Below are 20,652 nucleotides of genomic sequence, written 5' to 3'. Positions count from 1 at the left end.
ATATTTCTAGATCTTTGCCTTCTGGGCACAAGGTAGGATTCCAATTCCTGCCTTCCTTGTGCTTGAGTGGGATCATTGGGCTAGATCTGAGCAATGAATAGTGAATTGTCCTTTCTGGGCTGGAGTTTTAGATTTCCTAAGTAGATTCACCAGCCCCTGTGCCATGAGACTGAAGTATTCACTGCATCAGCCTGGGGCCCAAAGTGAGAAGATGTGGGCAGAATTCCCAGCCTATCTGCTGTTGCCTGATTAATTAGGCTTTACAAAGAACTACCTTTTGGCTTTGTTGATTTTTCTTTATTGCTTGTATTTTTCTTTGTCATTGATTTCTGCACCATATTTCATTCCTTCTATTTGCTTTGGGTTTAGTTTCTACTTTTTTCTAGCATCTTAAATTAGAATCCTAGATCATCAATTTTAAACCGTTTTTTTTCTAATATAAGTATATAAAGCCAAAAGTTCTTTTGGGAGTACTGCTTTAGCTGTATCCAACAAATTTTGATATGTTGAATTTTCATTATTCAGTTTGAAATATTCAGTGTTTCCATTTTGATCTTTTTTGATCCATAAATTATTTAGATGGATGTTGCTTAATTTTCACATATATGTGTTTTTTTTAGATATTTTGTTATTGATTTCTAATTTAGTTCCTTTGTGGTGAGAAACTATACTGTGCATTAATTTAAGCCTTTTAGAGTTTGACACTTGTTTCATAGCTCAGGATATGCTCTATTTCAGTGAACATTCCACTAGCACTTGAACATGTATATTGTGTAATTGCATGACCTACGTGTTAATTGAGTCAAAGTGTTTGCTAATACTGTTCAAATCTTCTATATCTTTAGTGTCTCTCTAGATAGATAATGATTGTTCTGAGAAATTGTTATGGAGAGAAGGGTTCTTAAATCTCCAACTGTGATTTTGGATTTATCTTTTTTTTTCCTTTTAGTTCTGTCAATTTTTGCTTGATGAATTTTGAAGTCCTATTAGATGCATCTTATATTTAGGATTATTATATGTCAATTTAATCATCATGAAATGACATTGTTTCTTTGGTGATACTCTTTGTCTTGAAGTCTACTTTGTCTGATTTTAATATAGCTGCACCAGCTTTCTTGTGTTACATTTTACATTGTGTATATTTTCCCATCTTTTAATCTTCAGCCTGTCTGTGTCTTATATTTAAAATGCACCTTAACCCATACATCGGTCTTCTTTTTATCTAGTCTACCATCTTTGACTTCTAATCAAAGTGTTTAGACCATTTACATTTAATGTAATTATTGCTATATTAGATTTTTATCTGTTACCTTGGTGTTTATTTTCCTTTTGTTCCCTCTGTTAATTGTTCCCTTGTTTTTCCTTTTTCTATTTTTTTGGGTTAAGTACTTTTTAGTATGCCATTTTTATACCTCTATTGTCTCTTGAGCTATGCTTCATAGTGTTACTATTCTAGTGGCTGCTTCATGGCAGTCTCTCAAACATTAATGTGCATCAGAATCACCTGCAGGATTATATAAAACACGGATTTCTAGGTCTCACCCTAGAGTTCCTGAGTTAGTAGGTCTGGAGTGGGCCTGTGAATTTAAATTTCTGATTAATTCTTACATTATGTTGATGTTGCTTGTCCAAGGACCATACTTTGAGAACTATTGCTCTAGGGATTTTAGGATGTACTCTTAATTTATCACTGTCTACCTTGAATTAATTCCAAGTATACCATTTTAAGTTAATGTAAGAAACTTACAGCAGTAGAATTTCATTTATATCCCTTCTTCTCTGTGCTATGTTCTTGGGTGTTTCACTCGTACATATTTAATAAATCCCATAATACATTTTTATTCTTTTCTTTCTTTAAACAATCATTTGACTTTTAAAGAATTTTTAGAGGGAAAGAAAATTTTCTTTTTACATTTTACCATCTATCATTTCCAGTCCTTGCCTTTCTCTCAGTACATCCAGATTTTTATCTGGTATCATTTTCTTTCAGCAAAGAGAACTTCCTTTTTCATATCTTATAATGTGATTCTACAAGCAACAAATTGCCTTAGCTTTAGTTTATCCAAAAATTTCTTTATTTCACCTTCATTTTGAGAAATATTTTCATTGGTTATTCTGGATTTTTGACCTTTAAAGATATTACATGTTGTCTTCTGGCCACAATTGCTTTGATATGAAATCCGATATTCTTTTCCTTGTTCTCTTTAATGTAGTGTAATTTTTTGGCTCTGGGTGCTTATAAATTATTTTTATATTTGTTTTTCAGCAACCTTACTATATTGTGCTATAGTGCTTTTGTTTGAATTTATCTTTTAAAGGGGGCATTTGCTAAGCTTTCTAGATTTTCAAGTTGTTGCTTTAATCAAATTTTAAAATTTTCATAGTTTTCTGCCCTATTTTCTCTCTGCTTCTGGGATTCCAACTGCACACATATTAAATTACTTAATGCCGTACTACAGACTATTAGTGCCTTGTTCATTTGTACTATTATTTATTTTCTCTGTGCTTCAGTTTGGATGATTTCTACTTATATTTATTTAATTTCAATAATCCATTTTTGTTTAGTGCCCAATATATTGTTAATTCTAACCAATAAATATTTTATTTTAGATACTATATTTTTCAGTTCTTGGATATCCATTTGGTTTTGTTTGTTTTTATAGTTTCTAAACCTCTTTTGGTAGTTCTTAATTCCTATTAATCATATTTTGTTATACAACCTAACATATCAATTTTTAAACCCTTATCTGTTAATTCCAACTTCTGGGTCTATTACTACTGATAAATTTTTCAATTGTCTTTGGTTTATATTTTTCTGTTTTTAAATATTTCTATTGATCATTATTGTATTCTAAACTCTGGAGAATCCAGATTCTGTTACATTTTTCCAAAGAGTATTGAGTTTTGTTTTCATAGTGCATTAAAATCATCTGACAAATCACTGTGAACTTGTCGAGCCTTTGCTTCAAACTTTTTTAGGATAGGTCTATTTCGATTGTGCCTTTAACCCTAGAGTAAATGTCTCAGTTCCAGAATACCATATTTCCTCCTAGGCAGGGACCTTCTAGTATTACAATGGAAAGCTAGAGGTATTTAATGAGTCCTTCTGATTCAGTGGGATTCAAACTTTTTGTGATGGCCAGCAGCTGAAATAATCTGCTCAGCCCTTTCAACATTAAATTGTTTCACCCCTGGACTCTTTGGAGTTCATATTCAGTTTAGGGCTCAGCCAAAAAGTTGAGGGGGTTTTAATATGTACATTTTATCTACCTCCATCCCCCATGACACCCTTTCCAGAATATCCTTCTTCAAGTCCTAGCTACTCCGGCAGCCCCCAAGTCTGTTCTCTGCTTCTGAAACTAATGAGACTGAGAATTTTACTTGGTTTCTATTTATTCTACACTGAGTGGTGTACAAGGCCCTCAAGGAAAGAGCTGTTCAAAGGTGAATCTTGTCTAGGGTGATTTTTTTCTTTTTTCAAGAGTCCATTTTCTTCCAGTTTCTGGCTGCTTTTGATTGCTCCCCAGTGCCTTCAAATCTTTCACTCCTTTTGTGGACAGTTTATCATTGTTATCTGTGAGAGATCTATCTGAATCCAGCTGCTCCGCCACTACCAGAACTGGAATTCTCCCCATAATGGACATATAATTTAAATGAGAAATCTTTGTTCCTTTATCACCAAGATTTTTTTTTAACCATGGGATTATTCCTATTGCTATATAGTCTGACAAATATATAGCTACTAATTTGCCCAGAGATCATTTTTGAGAAATTTCAAGAGGACTATTAATGGAGTCCTACTTCCTTTCTATCTACTTAGTATCACCTTCAGATTAATGTTTCTAAAACATAGCTCTGTACTCAACATAATGTAAAATAGAATCTTCAGTGACACCCCATCACCTGCTGAATAAAATCTGAGTTCCTTAGCTTATCATCCAGAGCTTCCACTATCTGGTCCCCAACATTCTGGTTGTCTTCCCAAAGTTAGCATCATAGAAAATCATTTACCTAAAAATGCCTGGGATGTGACTTACTCAGGATTAGCAGTCTTAATACTAGGACAACACAGAGTTTAAATAAGACATGATTAAAGTTTTTAGATCTTTTAGATGCATTCTCCTGTTTTCTAAATTTTTTTTTAAGTTTATGATAGTCACAGAGAGAGAAAGAGAGAGGTAGAGACACAGGCAGAGGGAGAAGCAGGCTCCATGCACCGGGAGCCCGACGTGGGATTCGATCCCGGGTCTCCAGGATCGCGCCCTGGGCCAAAGGCAGGCGCTAAACCGCTGCGCCACCCAGGGATCCCCATTCTCCTGTTTTCATTGTGGGTTTGTTGTTGTTACTTTGATGTTTTAATATAGATTGAGAAATGGGACACACATTATATATTTTTGTACGTACAATTTAAAATCTTTAATGTTTGCACAATTAAAAATATAAATGATGAGGAACTATCTGAAAACTCTTAAGGCCATTCCTGCAGCAGTCTTTTACAATGCTCCCATCCTATTTTTGGAAGATGAATTGGGGGCAGCGACCACACTGGTTGGTAGAAATCAGGTACACAATTTCAAATATTGCTGTAGGAAGGAAGTTATCCTGTAGCTATTACAGTAACATGGATTTTTAAGATGTGTTCATTTTTTAAAATCCATATGGAAATATCCCAGCCTTTGGAAGTTTCTGTTTTTGAACACCCAAAGAAGAAAATCCTCTAGTGTGTATGTAAGGCAGTGGTCATTTCTTATGCATTCCCGTATGCCTGCAATCTAAGAGACTTAGTCACATTTTACTGCACATTCACAGAAGTGGAAAGAACCTTAGATTACCCCAACTCCTTATGCAATTGTTTGGCAGCCTTGTACACATAGTAGGTTCCCAATGAATACTTGCTGAATTAAAACCAATTAAAATTACATTTAGTTTTCTTGTTGGACTTTCAAGTATGTTCAATTCAGTGTGAGTTATAGATAAATCTATAGTTTTGTGTTCAGTTTCACACCATGCAAAAGGCACAGAATGCTGGTTGCCAATGGAAATACTGGCTGTTAAAGTAGAATGTTCCTCATTCAAATAATGTTCCTTTGCTTATTGGTTCCAAAGAGCACTTTTAGCATCCTGTTGGACCACCAGTAAATTATATTGCAAATTGATGTTTGAAAGACTCTGGCCTTAAGGCACACGGATACTGTCAGCCTTCCTGAATTCTTCCAATTCCACCATTTTGGGAACCCATTTTACCAGTGCTAGCATGAGGTTTTTCTTGTAAGCTAATAACAATAATAACAATAATTGCCTTCTATATCATAGGGCTGTTAATAAGGCTTAAATAAGATAGTTCTGTAGTAGGGCCTTAAATTTTTATTTTAAAGTGATAACCAACTATTTAAGATACCATGCAGCATCATGAAATGTTATATGAATCGGTTACAGTCTTTACCAAGGGTATTGATTGCCTTTGTGTAATTATCTGTACCTACTTATATTCACTAAGAGCTCCAATTTTTTTTAAAAAAATCATTAGATTATTATAATGATGGGTTTTCATTTCTTTACTTTGATAGATTTCCCTATTCTAGTACTGTTTATTGTTATTATTACTAAGATTTACCATAATGTTCCTGAGAATGTGCTCTAGATTAAATTATTTTAATTACATTAAGCAACACATTATTTTTATTGAGTATTTACTGTAATTTACTTAGTAAGCCTCAACCAAGGGAGCATGATAGTCCTAAGCTGAAGGGAGTGCTTTAGAGCCTGTTCACTGCTTTACAGTAATCGATGAAACTCCCTCTCTCCTTTGTCTACATGTTTTCAGTGACCCATGACCCAGTCCTCAGACCTCTTCTCATTCCAGTCTCTGTTCACTCCGTATGATCTCATCCAGTCTCATGGCTTAAAATAATGACTACAAGCTGATTACATCTCCAGCCCAGACCTCTCCCTGACTCCAGACCTGTGTATCTAATGCCTTAGATGCTTCTCAGGCATCTCAAACTTAACATGTCCAAAACTGAACTGGGGTAGTTTTCCATAAACCACATGCTCCTACTGTCTTTGTCATTTCAATTTATGGCAGTTCCATTTTTCTTAAGGGTTCAACCCAAGAATTTTAATGCCTCTAACTCCCCTTTCTCTTTGATCTATCAGCAAATGCTAGCAGTTCTACCTTTAAAATGCATCTAGACTCTGACCACTTCTCACCACTGCCACTTGCTGCCACAGTGACCTGGCCTCCCTGCATCTGTCTTAGTCTGTTGAGTCGGTTGTCAACATAGCAGCCAGGGTGATCTCGCTAAATGTAAATCACATCAAGTCATTTGTCTTCTCAAAGCTTTCCATCGCACTTAAAGTCCAAGTCTTAAATACAATCTTTACTAAGGCCCAGTATGATCTGACTCATATTAACTCTTTTTCATTATCTCCTATTTTCTACTCATTCTTTCTGTTCTTTCATACTTGGCTATTCCTTAAACCTGCCAAGTAACCTCCCCAACCCTGTCCCTATCTCATTTGCTTTTCCTTCTATGTAGTGTATTTTCTCCCCAAGATATCAACACAGTGCCTTCATTTCCTTCAGACCATTAGTTAAAGTATCTTTGAGTAAGCATCTTCTGTACTCTTTTTAAAATGTCAACATCCTCCCACACCTTCACCGTGTTATATGCTCCTTCCCTAGCACTTACTACTGTCCAGCATTTGTATATTTTACCTAATTACCTTGTCTGTTAACTGTTTCCTCCCAATTGAATGAAAATTAATGATAGTCTGGACTTTTGACTATCTCATTCATTGCTATATCCACAGTGCCTGGTACCTAGTGGATGTTCTGTAAATTTTTTAAATAAATGAATAATAGAGCTAGGCTACAATTTCACATTTTGCCAGTAGATGCCTCTCTCTAAGCATATTCCCACATCTGAATATTTTAAGTTACAGTTTGGTCTACAATGTGAAATAGTTAAACATTAACATTTGTATAATTGAAAGTCTTCCCACTAAAATCACGTGTATAGATGGTGAACAGGCATAGCAGCTTAAACAACTGCAGGAAAGCCTTTGAACAATCCACTTTGTTGCTGCTGTGATGTCTAAATGAATGTTGGGCCATTGCCTGAGAGGGCTTGGGTAGCTACCAAAACTTTCAGTTTAGAGGAATGTGGCTCTATGTATAAGAAAGTCAATATATGCAGTATTAATCTTATCTGTAATCTAAAATCCCACATACGTTAAACTGACTATTCCTGTGCCTATGTTATTGGTAAATCTTTTTTGTCTTCTATTTTTTTGTAGAAGAAATTTCAGGGCAGGAAAGATGAAGTCTCATAATCTGATTATACTTATTAATACTTTATATTATTGTAATAGTCTTTAACAGTTTTTTTTAAATTATTATTCAGGGCAACATAACTATTTATGTGCTGGAAGAAATGATTGCATCATTGATAAGATTCGACGGAAGAATTGTCCTGCCTGCAGACTTCAGAAATGTCTTCAAGCTGGAATGAATTTAGGAGGTAAGTTTTGGGTTTTTAGTTCAATAAAATTTGTTAATATGTCACATAACACCACTAAGTTCTCTATACTCCCAAAATTTAAGATGAAGCTAACATGGAGCAGATTTCTGAAAATCTCATAAGTTCTATACTTGTTCTGAAACATTTCAGTATTTCTTTCTTAGCAGGAGTTTAAAAGAAGTATGTTACGTGACTATGGTCCTAGGAAAATTTTTCAACCTTGAGTTTGCTAAGGTTTTGAGAACTGGGAACATATCCAAAACCAAAATAAAAATGAATGACTTTTTATATAAAGCTGTAACTAACAGTTTTTATTGTAATGTCTGTTTAGAAATAAGCCCTACATGTGATAACATTAACCAGATAGGAATACATTCCTAACTCTAGGACTAAATGTACTAAAGGAAGACCTATATGAAAAACACTTAAAAATGTCATAGGAGCCCACCAAAAGACAAGGGGTTGTGAGGGAAGGTGGGGTGGAGGTGAGTGGTGGTTAGAAGCATTGAACCAAACACAGAAGTATACAATGTCTATGGATGGGAGGATTCAGCATACTAAAAGTATTAGTCTTCCCTGAATTAATTTATAAATATAACACAACACAATCCTACAAAATTACCAATGGAGGGCAGCCCGGTGGCTCAGCAGTTTAGCACCACCTTCAGCCCAGGGTGTGATCCTGGAGACTTAGGATCTCTGCATGGAGCCTGCTTCTCCCTCTGCCTGCCCCTCTCTCTCTCTCTCTCTCTCTCTCTCTCTTTCTTTTTCTCTCTCTCTCTCTATCTCTCTCTGTCATGAATAAATAAATAAAATCTAAAAAAAAAAAAAATACCAGTGGGTGATTCAAAGTTCCTAAAGAGCAGCCAGCAAACTTCTGGAAAAGACAAATAATGAGGGCAACTAGCTCTACCAGATAGCAAAACATATAATACAACTACAGTAAATTTACAGATCTGTTTGTTTATTGATTGTGAGACCAACAGAAATTAAAGAAATAAATAAAAATAATATGAGAATTTTTTATGTGATAAAGTTTTCATTCCAGATCAGTAGTAAAAGGATAGATTATTCAACAGAAATTGTTGTGACAACTGGGAAGCCATCTGGAAAACACAAAAATTGAATCCAAATTCATACTATCCACCCAAATAAATTGTAGTCTTTCAAAGTTTTAAACTTGGAAATAAAACCACAGACGCACTAAAAGAAAACATGGATTTTTTTAACACTCTCCAAGTGGAGAAGACCTTTTTAGGTATAAAACTCAGAAGCTTTGAAAGAAAAGAAATGAGGAAATTAACAGTATTTACAAATCAAATAATACTGCAAAGGCAAATAAGAAACTGGGGAAAAGTACTTGCCACTTATAGACAACGGGTTTATTTCTTCCATAAAAAGCTCCTGTAATTCCATAGAAAAAGAAACCAACTTACTATAAAAATGAGATTGAGGGGCACCTGGGTGGCTCAGTTGGTTAAGCATCCAGCTCTTGATTTCAGCTCAGGTCATGATCTCAGGGTAGTGAGATTGAGCCCTCCATAAGGCTCCACACTAGGCATGGAGCCTGCTTAAAATTCTCTCTCTCTCTCTCTCTCTCTCTCTCTCTCTCCCCCCCCCCAAAAAAAAAAATTGAACAGAACTTTTATAGACAAAAGAGATACAGTTGGTTCTTGAAACACATGAAAAGATTTTCAATCTAATCATAAGAGAAATGCAAATTAAAAATATGATATATATTTTTTACAAATGGCAAAAATAAAACATTTTTATGATATATTGTTTGATTATATAGAAGTAAAGTAAAAGTCAATGGTGATCTCGTGCATTTTAGGTGAAAGGATAAGGTGATTCAGTTGCCCTATAGAGAGCAATGTAGCTATTTCAGTAAAATGGTAAGGGGCACATACCCTTTGACTCAATGATTCCACTTCTAAGAATTTATCCTAAGTCTATTTTTGCAATGTAAGAAATGATACAATAATAAGATAGTCATTATAACATTGTTGACTATCAGAAATACATTCAGTATTCATATGTTCAGGATTGGTTCAATAAATTACAGATAATCTTCAGACAATAAGGGAAGCTGTATATGGGCCGATCTTCAAAATATTATTTAGTGAAAAAAAAAAAACAGGTTGCAAAATAGGGTGTTTTGTCTCCTACAAGTGACCTGTTTTAGGAAAAGAATTTATATTGTATAGAACATTTCTGGAATAGTTTACAAGGAACTAGTAATGTTGGTTGTCTCAGTAGAAAGGACTGAGGTGGCTGGGAGACAAGGACAGGCAGGAGAATTATTGTCACTGTGTTCTCTGCCATGCCTTTGAATTTTGTATTGTGTTTAGTGCATGTATTGTGTATACATGTTACCTAATATTTAAAAGAAATAAAGTAATTTGAAAAAGAAATGAGACTTCATCCTTCTTTGCTTTGATAAATGTACCAACTGGCTGGCTAGTCAGGATGAGGAGGTAAACAAGGCAGCATGCAGAGCAGAGCATCTGCATGAAATCAGGAGTGGGCTGTCGCCAGCTGAGCCTGCTCTTGTCAGAGTGTGGCCGGAAGATGTCACATTATAGCTCAGCCAGAGAGGCTGGTGCTGGTTAAGAGGATGGACTCCAGAGCCAGACTGCCCAGGCGGGAACCCTTGTTCCTGCACTTCCTGACCCTGTAACCTCAAGCAAGTTACCACCTTTCCGTGCCGCATTCCCTTACCTTCAGCTTGCAGTAATCAGATGCTTACCACAGGGGCTGGGATGAGGATTGAATGAGTCCCTGTGCAGTGAGAAGAAAGTGATCACTCAGTACATGTCAGTGGTTTGGTGGGTGGTTGCAATGCTCACTGTGATTTCCATAGCCCTTTCACACGCGATCTGAAAGACATTATTGCTCTATGTTTTGATGATGGTGAACCTCAGCCTAGAGAGGCTGACTTGCCCAGAGATGCCACAGCCAGCGAAATAACAATGCTAGGTGTTAGGGCTCAAGACTCTTGGTCTGGTGTTTCTAGTATAGCACACTGTTCTCTTGTTCTGTTATCTGAATCAGTGCAAATGTGGCACAAAGATCATCTTCTTAAATATGTGAGGGAGGGTCAGGAGAAATCATTTAAAATCTAGATGGCACAAGGGTACTGCCATTGATTGTGAAATAAACCCTAAATCAGTTTTGTAAAATCCAAAACCTGAATTTAAGTATACATACACACTACTGGAGGTACCTTTTAAAGCGTCTATATGTAAATTTTATTTAACTTTACAAATACTGTAAAATTTGAATACATAAATATTACTATAAATGTTACATTATTATATTCTATAAATATAAGTACTATTGGTTATTATAAAATAACAAAGTAACCATACGTATAATTCCTACCTCATTGGGTTTTGTTAAGGAGTACCCAAGCCCTTACATAACCCTTAAAATGGGATTTCTTAACATTTGCATTGTTGACATTTTGGGCCAGATAGTTCTTTGTTCCAGGGGACCATCCCATGCAGTGTAGTTTGTGTATCAGCATCCCTGGTCTCTACTTAAAATGCTGATAGCAAGCCCTTCTCCCCAGGTTGTGACAACTAAAGATGTTCCCAGGCTCTGCTAAATGGACCCTGGGTGGCATCAAACCCACTGGCTTAGCTATAATACTAAATCATTATAAGCACTTTTCAGTGAGATATTTTCTGCTACGATATAAATTCCATCAGGGTAAGAATTTTTGTCTGTTTTGTTCATTGCTTTTTTTCCCCAGTGACTAGAACAGTGGCTGGCACAAAGTAGGTGTTCAGTAGCTATTCGTTGGATGAATGAATGACTAACTGGCATTTTTGAGGGCTTCTGCATTCTAAGCATTTTGCTAGGCCTTTAGATGTGTCATCCTTGGCAAACCTCATGTAACAATATGCGATACATACTGTTAAATCTGTCGATCTTGGAAGTGAGTTCACGGAGATGCAGAGAGGTTAAAGAAGTAGCCTAAGGCCACAGAGCCAAGGGACGGCAGAGCCAAAACTCAGACCTTGGCCCTGGCACTGGACCCTGTGTCCAACGTCACTCTGCAGTATGACATAGGTCTGCTATTTGTAGATTGGCGTTTTTAAAATAATCCAGACTGTCCATTAATGGCAGCCACGACAGCCTGCTTTTTCATTTGTGTCTATAATGACCTGTAAGTGAGATTTGGCACAGGACCCAATACAGTTCACATAGTCTGTCATTGGTTTCTGCATATGCAACACAGGTCCTGTGGGTTTGGGTGAAACATTTTACCTAGAGCGAAGGCATGCTGTGAGTTTTGAAGCACTGAGTCAAAAACAGGCAGAGTGGAAAATAATATTTATGAAAATACTATTTTCTTCAGGCACAAGTTATAATTTAACCACTTCTGGCTCATAGATTATTAAATCCTTAAGTTTTGGGGATCCTTGGGTGGCTCAGTGGTTTTTAGCACCTGCCTTCAGCCTAGGGCGTGATCCTGGAGTCCCAGAATCGAGTCCCATGTCGGGCTCCCTGCGTGGAGCCTGCTTCTCCCTCTGCCTGTGTCTCTGCCTCTCCCTCCCTCCCTCTCTCTCTCTCTCTCTCTCTCTCATAAATAAATAAAATCTTTAAAAAATAAAATAAAATAAATCCTTAACTTTTACTAATTATCCAGTTGCAGCCATGTACTTTGTAAGTTTTTCTTTTTCTTTTGTAATTTATTTTGAAGCCTCGCTTTTTTTTTTTTTTAAGATTTTATTTATTTATTCATGAGAAGCACAGAGAGGAGAGAGAGGAGCAGAGACACAGGCAGAGGGAGAAGGAGAGATCCCGGGTCTCCAGGATCACGCCCTGGGCCGAAGGCAGCGCTAAACCACTGAGCCACTGGGACTGCCCCGAAGCCTCGCTTTTAGTTTCAGTTTGGGCAATAAGAAACGCAAGCAGTTCTATTATATTCAAAAATGATAACATGAATTTTAACCTTTTAGTGTGAAGCAGTTTTACAACGAGTCATATTAAAGCCTATCTATACATGTTGCGATCACCCCCCAAATTTTCTTAACAGAGCAGGGCTGTCCAGTTTCTTTTGATCCACTTCTCTTCCCTGCTGCCTCTCTTGGGGGATAAGGCAGCTGCCAACCCAAAGTAATATTTGGAAGGCATTTTCTGTTGATGAGTGATCATGACTCTGGGAACAAAATTAGCCTTCCCATTCTAAAGACTTCAGGAATCCAAAATACTTCAGAATAATTTTTTTCCTATCTTATCAGCTGGCCAGCATGTCATTCTAACTGTTGTCCCCATGCTAGCCTCTACCTTAGAAAGTGGAGGGAGAGAGAAGAGCAAGTAGATTTTTACTTCTTAAAAATTAGAGCCGTAAAATGTGCCTCTTTCCTTTTCTCTAGACCCACTCCCTCCTTCCTACCACAAGTACTATTCCTTTTCTTTAAAATCCTGCTGAGCTTTAGGCTGCATGCAAAGGAAAATATAGCAGAAGATGTGAGAATGTCAACAGAGAAATTGAAAGGAAAATAACAGCTTTCCTGGCCCCAAGCTGGGCCTGCCACTCTTGCTCTAGCCCCTATCAGTAGATCTAAAAAAGTCGTGGTTCCATATGCATGAGAATTTACTGCTTTGCATAGCTTTCTCCAGAGGAATTAATCACTTTTACATGCCAGTGTTCTGAAGAGGATGATCTATACATGCCTTTTAGAGCTTCTCCTAAAATATATAAAACATAGCATTAAAGCCAAGTTGCCCTCAGACCAAGAATGAGTTTGGTGGGGGGGTGTATTTCCTATTGACTGTGCTCTGGCCATAGAAGATAGAGGGGATCATCAAGATTTTTCTATTCCAGTCCTCCCGTTTACAGATGAGGAACTTGGAATCCAAGATCATATCATTAGAGACTTAAAAAATGCAACGTAAGGATTCTAATTCCGTTGTCTTTCTTCTTTGACAAAGCACACCCCCCCCCCTATTTCATTTTTCATTATATAGGCTTAGTCCACTTTCACATTCCTTTAATGAGGACTCTAAAATATTAAAACTTGCTTCCTGTAGCTTTAGAAATGTAGACTTTACAAACCACAGGATATTCCTAATTTGGGTTCCAATTTACTTCCACTGCGTATCTGCAGCTTTCCTTAATGCCAGCAGTCACTTTCACTCAGTTTAGCAGGAGCCTTCTTTAACCAGTGGCCATACCAGGCAGGTCTATCTTCTCTTCTTGGAATAGAACATGTCATATGATGAGAGAGAAGGATGTCAGACACAGGAAGCAGCAGCAACAGTAGACATCATGGTTGCTTTCTGGAGACAGAAAGGCAGGTCGGTGGAAAAGGAATGAAACACAACACTAAGCTAGCAGTGTTCAAAGAAACAGATACTCTTGTACGTTACTGATGAGAATGGAACCAGAGAGGAAAATCTGTAAATTAAAATTCATCCACATAATGCAGTATTAATCAGCCAATAACATTATGGCGATGAAAATTCATAGCAACATAGAAACTTTCTAAAAAAAGTAATAATGAAAAATTAGTATGCAAAATTATTTAGGTTACTTATTCTATGATTACAGCTATATGGGACAAGACTTGCAGGAGTCAGACAAGGAGGAAGTTTTATAATACCCCAAATGGCTGTGTCAGTGAGGTAGGGATATAGACAAAGTTTTTCTTTTACCTTTTCTAGTTTTTTTTAGTAATATGAACATGTTTTATAATAAAACTTAAAGAAAATAGAGTTTGTGGTCTTGAACTAAGAAGGGAAACCTAAAAATAATACTGCTGTTGAGCAGAAGAGGTAAAGAACGAGACCTACAGATAGATAACCAAAGGAGTTTTTGCTTGACAGGATGGAGGACAAAAGAGGAGGTTAGAGACCTCAGTAAACCAATCTCCTGCTGTGAAATGTTTTAAAAACCAAAACAGAGAAGTGAGTGAAAAACAAAAGACCCAAAGATCAGAGAATGATAGAATCATAACTGACACACCAAGCCCAAGGAGAGGGATCTCCTTACTTGAGGAAAATTGGCTGTACCTGCCAGCAACTTACTGCAACAAGTTGGCATGGTCACCTGCATAACTCCCATGCAGCAAAGGTCCGGTGAGAGAAATTACAGGATCAATGCCAGTGAAGAGTAGGTTTAATATCTGAAATCCAATAAGAAAAACAATTTTTATATCTTTAAGGGTCCCCTGAGGGGGAGGATATGCAGTAGTCTGTAGAAGTTTAGAAAGCCCTTGTGTACTGAGTTTTATGAAGAAATACCATTCCTTGGATTTTTTTTCTGTCTAATTCCTCTTGCTTTTAGACAATAAGAATTTCAGTAGGACTGTTGAACAGTAAAGTGAAGGGGGAAATAACACATTTTTATGAATCAGTGAAAGTATGGGTTTTTTTTTTCAATCTTCACGTATAAGTTAAGCCATATTAATTGCCTAGGAACATAACTTGAATTAAACAACTGGTATTTTTATCCTGCAAAATTTCATAGAGGAAAGTTCAGCATTGGTCCCAAAGCCAACAGAATTTAAAGGTTTACTATATTTCCTCAATCCCAAGGCATTTTTTTCTTTCAAATTTTAGCTATTATGATTATATAATTTGCGATTAGTATATACATGTAATTGTATTGGTTTCCTCTAAAACTCTTTTTGGGGTCTTACTTTTGACTGATGACAGAACGGAAGCAGTGGAAGCATTCAATTCAAAGGTTCAGTCCATCCCAAAAATAGACACATTTCTAGGCACATACTCAGGCCTTGGTGAGCTTACTAAACTATGATGCTTCCCTTGGGTCTTTTTAAACTCTTTTTTTTTAAGATTTTATTTATTTATTCATGTCTCTCATAAGAGGCACAGAGAGAGAGAGAGAGGCAAAGACACAGGCAGAGGGACAAGCAGGCTCCATGCAGGCAGCCTGATGTGGGACTCCATCCCAGGTCTCCAGGATCATGCCTTGATCTGAAGGCAGGTGCTTAACCGCTGAGCCATCCAGGCATCCCCCTTGGGTCTTTTTAGATATATAACCCAGAGGTGTTGGAAAAATTCTGCTTGGTATGCAGAGGCCCATTACTTCCATGTTTCCTTTAACTTTTTCATTTGCAGTCTGTCCTGGTAGACTGTCATCCCTTCTTTATTTAAGGGGCTGGAGAGCTTAGCCTTTCTGACCTTTGCGGCCAGGATAGCTTGTCATGGGCCCTGGTGATCTCCAGAGACCTGGCATCAGAGCCGCCCTTTGTCTTTCTGAGAAGCACCTCACAGATACAGTTTCTCCTTTGGCTGGACCACAGCAGCCTTCCAGTTCCACACACTCAGTGATGTTTTCTGTAATACACAATTGTTTTCTAACTCTTGGGTACACTATGGGGAGGGTTTTTTTTTGGGAGGGGGGAGATTGTTTTGTTTATGGTGCTTCATATTGTTATATTCTTTGAAGTTACCTCATGGCGATAGATAGAGTTTAATTTTAAGAAAATTGATAATTTCACTTTTAGTCTCTGGAAAATACTGGAATGTTATTTGGGACACATCAGGTTTTCAATTTCTAGGACTTTCTCTTTGATTTTATTTCTTTTCAAGCAACAATCTCTCCCTTCCCTCCCTTGGTGTTTTGCTTACTCATGGTTTTCAGTACACTTGTCTCTATGCATTGCCTTCTCGGTCTCTTAGGCTCATCATCAGCTGAGTATCCTGTACTCAAACTTACCAAGAGAGGGCCTGGGTTGACTATCAGAATGGAGCTTCTGGTTGGTTGGAGTCCTCCAGAGGATATAGACAAATGGCTGCCCTTGCCTCTACTGCCCCTTCCTTACCCAGGCTGGTGTGGCAGGTTATAGATCCCTGGGGCACAAAGCTTGATAATCTCTGACAAGAAACATTTTGATCTCATTTTTCAGAAAGGAACTGTAAGTATAGATAGCAATCAGAGTGTAATAGATTCAATACAGACTCGTAACAATTACAATCATCTGTTAATTGTAGAGCATCCCTTAAATCATAGTAATTTTTCAACACCCAGATTTTTGTTCACATGTTATATAAGTTATCCATATATTTAGAATTAAAAATCATTTGTTTTCAGTAAACAAATTAACAAAGGAAAGTAACTTTTCATGCTTCTTGGAGCAGAACTGCTAAGGCTTTATTTTGGAATTCAAGACTTTTTGATATAGCTACTTTGAAAACAGACCAAAAATCACACACACAAACATGAATAAAGCAAATTTTAATTTTAAAAACCAATGTGTAAGGTGGACATTCTCTTGTAAAACATCTCTCTGTACTCAAAATGTTCTCTCATCCTAAATGCCAGGTTCTAGGAGAGAGAATGAGCTCTGGGGTTAGGGGAGGTAGGGAATGAGGACTAAAGAAATATTAGAGAGGATCAAACTGCTTTTAAAACCAAGCATCATAGGTATACCATACTTAGTCAACTTAGAAATGGGTGATCAGTGTTTCTAGATAAAGTCCCTGCCTGTTCTCTGGGATTCATTTTTCCATCTACCTCAAATTCTGATTTCACAAAGTTAAAAATTATTGAATTCATTTACTTTCAATTAACCAGTATGTCCACTAAAGGCATATAACTTAATCTTTTTTTCATTTGAAAACCTAGAGACTAATGATCATCTGCTCATTGGCTTTCTGCATAAACACCTTCTCCCCATTTTCACAGGAAAATGTTGTGATTGGGAAGATGGGGAGAGGAAGCTTTTTATGTTACAATAAAGTCTTCTGTCCTCACTTCTAGAATGTACAAAAAACCATCCAGCTAACTTGCTAACAGTTTTTCAGCCTTTGCTAGTAAATAGTATGATATTTGATATCATTAGTATCTCTTAAGATGATTTTTGGGGACAGATAATATACCTTTTAAAGGCTAACCCAATTTTAACAGATTTTTAAAATATTTTTATTGATTTATGGAATTATAAAATACATACTCACTATAGTGATTAATAAGGGAAAGTAATAATTCTCTGTAATATATTGAGAGAATAAAGATGGAAGAAAAGTCAAGTTGTTTGCCGAGCACTTTATTTACTGATTAAAAAATAATGATTTACATTTTGACAGAGAGGCTCTTAAAAGCTGAACTAGCAGAGCTAATAAAAATGGTTTCTTCAGAATGTGCTGCTTCTTTATTTTGAAAAGAAGATCTGTCATAAAAATAAGACACTCCAAAATGTAATTGTTCTATATTTCTCCCTCAGTGTTTTGTACAGTATTTGTTTTGAGAGGATAATAATGTGAAATATGTTTAAACAGTGGTAAAGATAAGCGGTTACTACTCTGTTCTGTTACAATATAATTTTTTATATTAAGATTAGTTTATATAGGAGGGGATCACACTATTTAAAAAATGCATCTCTGCTGAATCTATTCATTGATTTGTTCAGCAAATAAGTATCACATGCCTCTAAAATTCTGTATATCCCATGCGATGTTGCCAGGATAGCATGAGAAGGCAGGCACTGGCCTTGCTTTCAAAGACCTAATCTTTAAGAATGAAGAAATTTATTATGGACCAGATAAGCATTAAAAATTGCAGCAGAGCACTTAAGAGCACCATTAGTGTTGATGGTGGCTCAAATCCCTAGACTTCTTTGTCTTTGTCTTAGAGTGGTATCCATAACATCTTGATTTGTATTTATTGATCAAGGTGGTGGCACCTCAGGATGGCTTCCCTTGACTCTGTCCCTTGATATTTGGTTCGTTCATCCTGGTTGCTTCCTTTGTGCATCAATCCCAACCAAATAGCCGTATAGCATCTTCCCATACTTGTGTGAAACATTGTCTGGAAAGGTGCAGCTCTGCATCGTGAAGTCGTAAAGACAGACCCAGCTCCTTCCCAACCACAGACCACCCCAGTTCAAACTTCAGCATCTATCTTCACTTGGTGTTGCTCCCTGAAATGGGACTAGGCTCTTCACATTCTTGCCAAAAATAAAAATAAACTAACTTTCCTATGAAGACTTCTAGCCATCTCAGAGGTTTTTAAGTCATTTCTAGTCTGAGGACAACTGAGGCATCTCTGATTAGTCTCCTGGGCACACATGCCACATCTGTCTTGTAGCTCTTGTAATGGATAAGAGGAAACATCTGTAAAGAAAGGCTGGAACTTTGGGAGCCACTTCCTAGCCACCGACTTTCTGCTCCCTTCAGGTCTTGAACCACCCCAGCATGTTACTGATTCCCCCAGAAACTTCAGAACTCACCTTCAACAACTGCCAGAGAAGCCAGGAAACAAACTTTTATGAAGAGTTTTTTTTAATGTTTTTAATTCTCAAAGATGTCTTTCCACACACAGTTTTCTTAATCTGGAAATAGTCAAACCAAATCATTCCTCTTTTTAAAGATTTTATTTATTTGAGAGGAGGAGAGAGCATGAGCTGGAGAAAGAGGGCAAGAGAATCTGAAGGAGACTCTGCAGAGTGCAGAGCCTGACATGGGGCTAGATCCCACAACCCCAAGATCCTCTACATCGTGACCTGAGCAGAAACCAAGAGTAGGCCACTTAACTGATTGAGCTACCCAGGTGCCCCTAGCCACTCTTGATTCTGAAATTAGAGTAGTTCACCAGTGAAAATTCAGCTTCATGTTTATTTGGCAGCTCATGATAATTAGTTTAAAACATTTACATATGTTAATTAGCTCACTTGTTTCTTAAGGGAGGGGTGAGGGGGCCAGAGGGAAAGAAAATCTTTTTTTTTTTTTTTAAGATTTTATTTATTTATTCACGAGAGACACAGAGAGAGAGAGAGAGAAGCAGAGACACATGCAGAGGGAGAAGCAGGCTCCATGCAGGGAGCCCGACGCAGAACTCGATCTCGGGACCCCAGAATCACGCCCTGAGCCAAAGGCAGATGCTCAAGTGCTGAGCCACTCAGGCATCCCAGGAGAGAGAATCTTAAGCCGGCTTCATACCCGCCATGGAGCCCAGTGCAGGGCTGAATCTCACAACCCTGAGATCATGACCTGAGCCAAAAATCAGACACTTAACCACCTAAGCCACCCAGGTGCCCCAGGTTGTTTTTTGTTTGTTTGTTTGTTTTAAATCAGAAACTTAAATCCTGTAGAATAAAAACATCTTTCCATTCTGTATATGTTCATATTTTTAGATAATAAAATAAAATTCAAAAGATCATGCAAAAGAAAGGAACCCAGGAGGACACTCAATTAAGTAATACTTTAGGACACTCATTCTTGGTTCTGCCTGCATATCAGTTTCAGCCATCAGATCTTTTAAGCACACTTACCCACTCCCTGCTCCCAGAGGCCCTCATGGAATACATCTAGAGAAGCATGAGCATCTTTTTTTTTTTTTTAAGATTGTATTTATTCATGAGAGAGACAGAGAGGCAGAGACACAGGGAGAAGGAGAAGCAGGCTCCCCGCAGGCAACCCAATGCAGAACTCGATCCCAGGACCTGGGATCATACCCTGAGCTGAAGGTGTCCCAAGCATGGGCGTTTTTACTTTAAAAACAAAACTATGCATTCTGCATCAGTTCATAGAGCTGAGAACAACTGTTCTAGGGATTACTAGAACTTTGGTAGCAATTTTCTTAGGATAAAACCCTTTTATTATTTGTTTAAAGCACAGTAGTTTTCATTTTTTTTCTATATAGTGTTACTTTTTTTTTCCACAAGGAAATCATTAAGCATTTGGAAAATATTTCTTTATCAGAAGTCCCCTAAAAATGATATTTTAAGTTAATGTATTTGTATTTTCCTTGTTAACCCTCCACATAGCCTTATTAAGGGCCCTGTTAGCCTTTAGTCCACTGACTTTACTGATTTGTGCTTTTCAAAGCACTAACTTTATAAATTATACATTTAAATGCTACAAATATTGAGGGAGAGTGTTCAAAATGCAAAAATGAAGGTCGGTTTCTTATCCTAAGAGAGGACAAGTCTGAAAGAATGGCCCTACAGTTCTCTTCTGAGGAGCCATGGGTGGAGAAAGAGAGGAGAAGGCAGAGAATGATCTCAGGAAGAAAAGTTGAGTGGGGAAAGAGGAGATGGTGGAAAGGATTGTGATCTGTTGTAAGAGAGGAAGCAGATTTAGAAATGGTTTCGGGTCACTTTTGTTCCTTTGCTCCCACCTCATACCCTGGACATGTGTAGACATTTGC

The 20,652-nt window shown here is 37.2% G+C and overlaps 1 protein-coding gene across 6 annotated transcripts in view; it reads left to right on the top strand.

Moving 5' to 3' along the window:
- The window catches only part of NR3C2 (nuclear receptor subfamily 3 group C member 2), a 329,732-nt gene that overhangs the window by 223,195 nt on the left and 85,885 nt on the right, over window positions 1–20,652 (top strand). For all 6 annotated transcript variants that reach the window (XM_077846296.1, XM_077846294.1, XM_077846293.1 and 3 more), the window contains one exon: window positions 7,407–7,523. In XM_077846296.1, coding sequence (XP_077702422.1) covers window positions 7,407–7,523 — 117 coding nt within the window. The remainder of the gene's footprint in view (window positions 1–7,406; window positions 7,524–20,652) is intronic.

Source organism: Canis aureus, chromosome 13 (assembly GCF_053574225.1).
Source record: "Canis aureus isolate CA01 chromosome 13, VMU_Caureus_v.1.0, whole genome shotgun sequence".
NCBI lineage: Eukaryota > Metazoa > Chordata > Mammalia > Carnivora > Canidae > Canis > Canis aureus.
The sequence above is the reverse complement of the archived record's forward strand: the minus strand, read 5'-3'. Positions and strand labels throughout refer to the sequence as shown.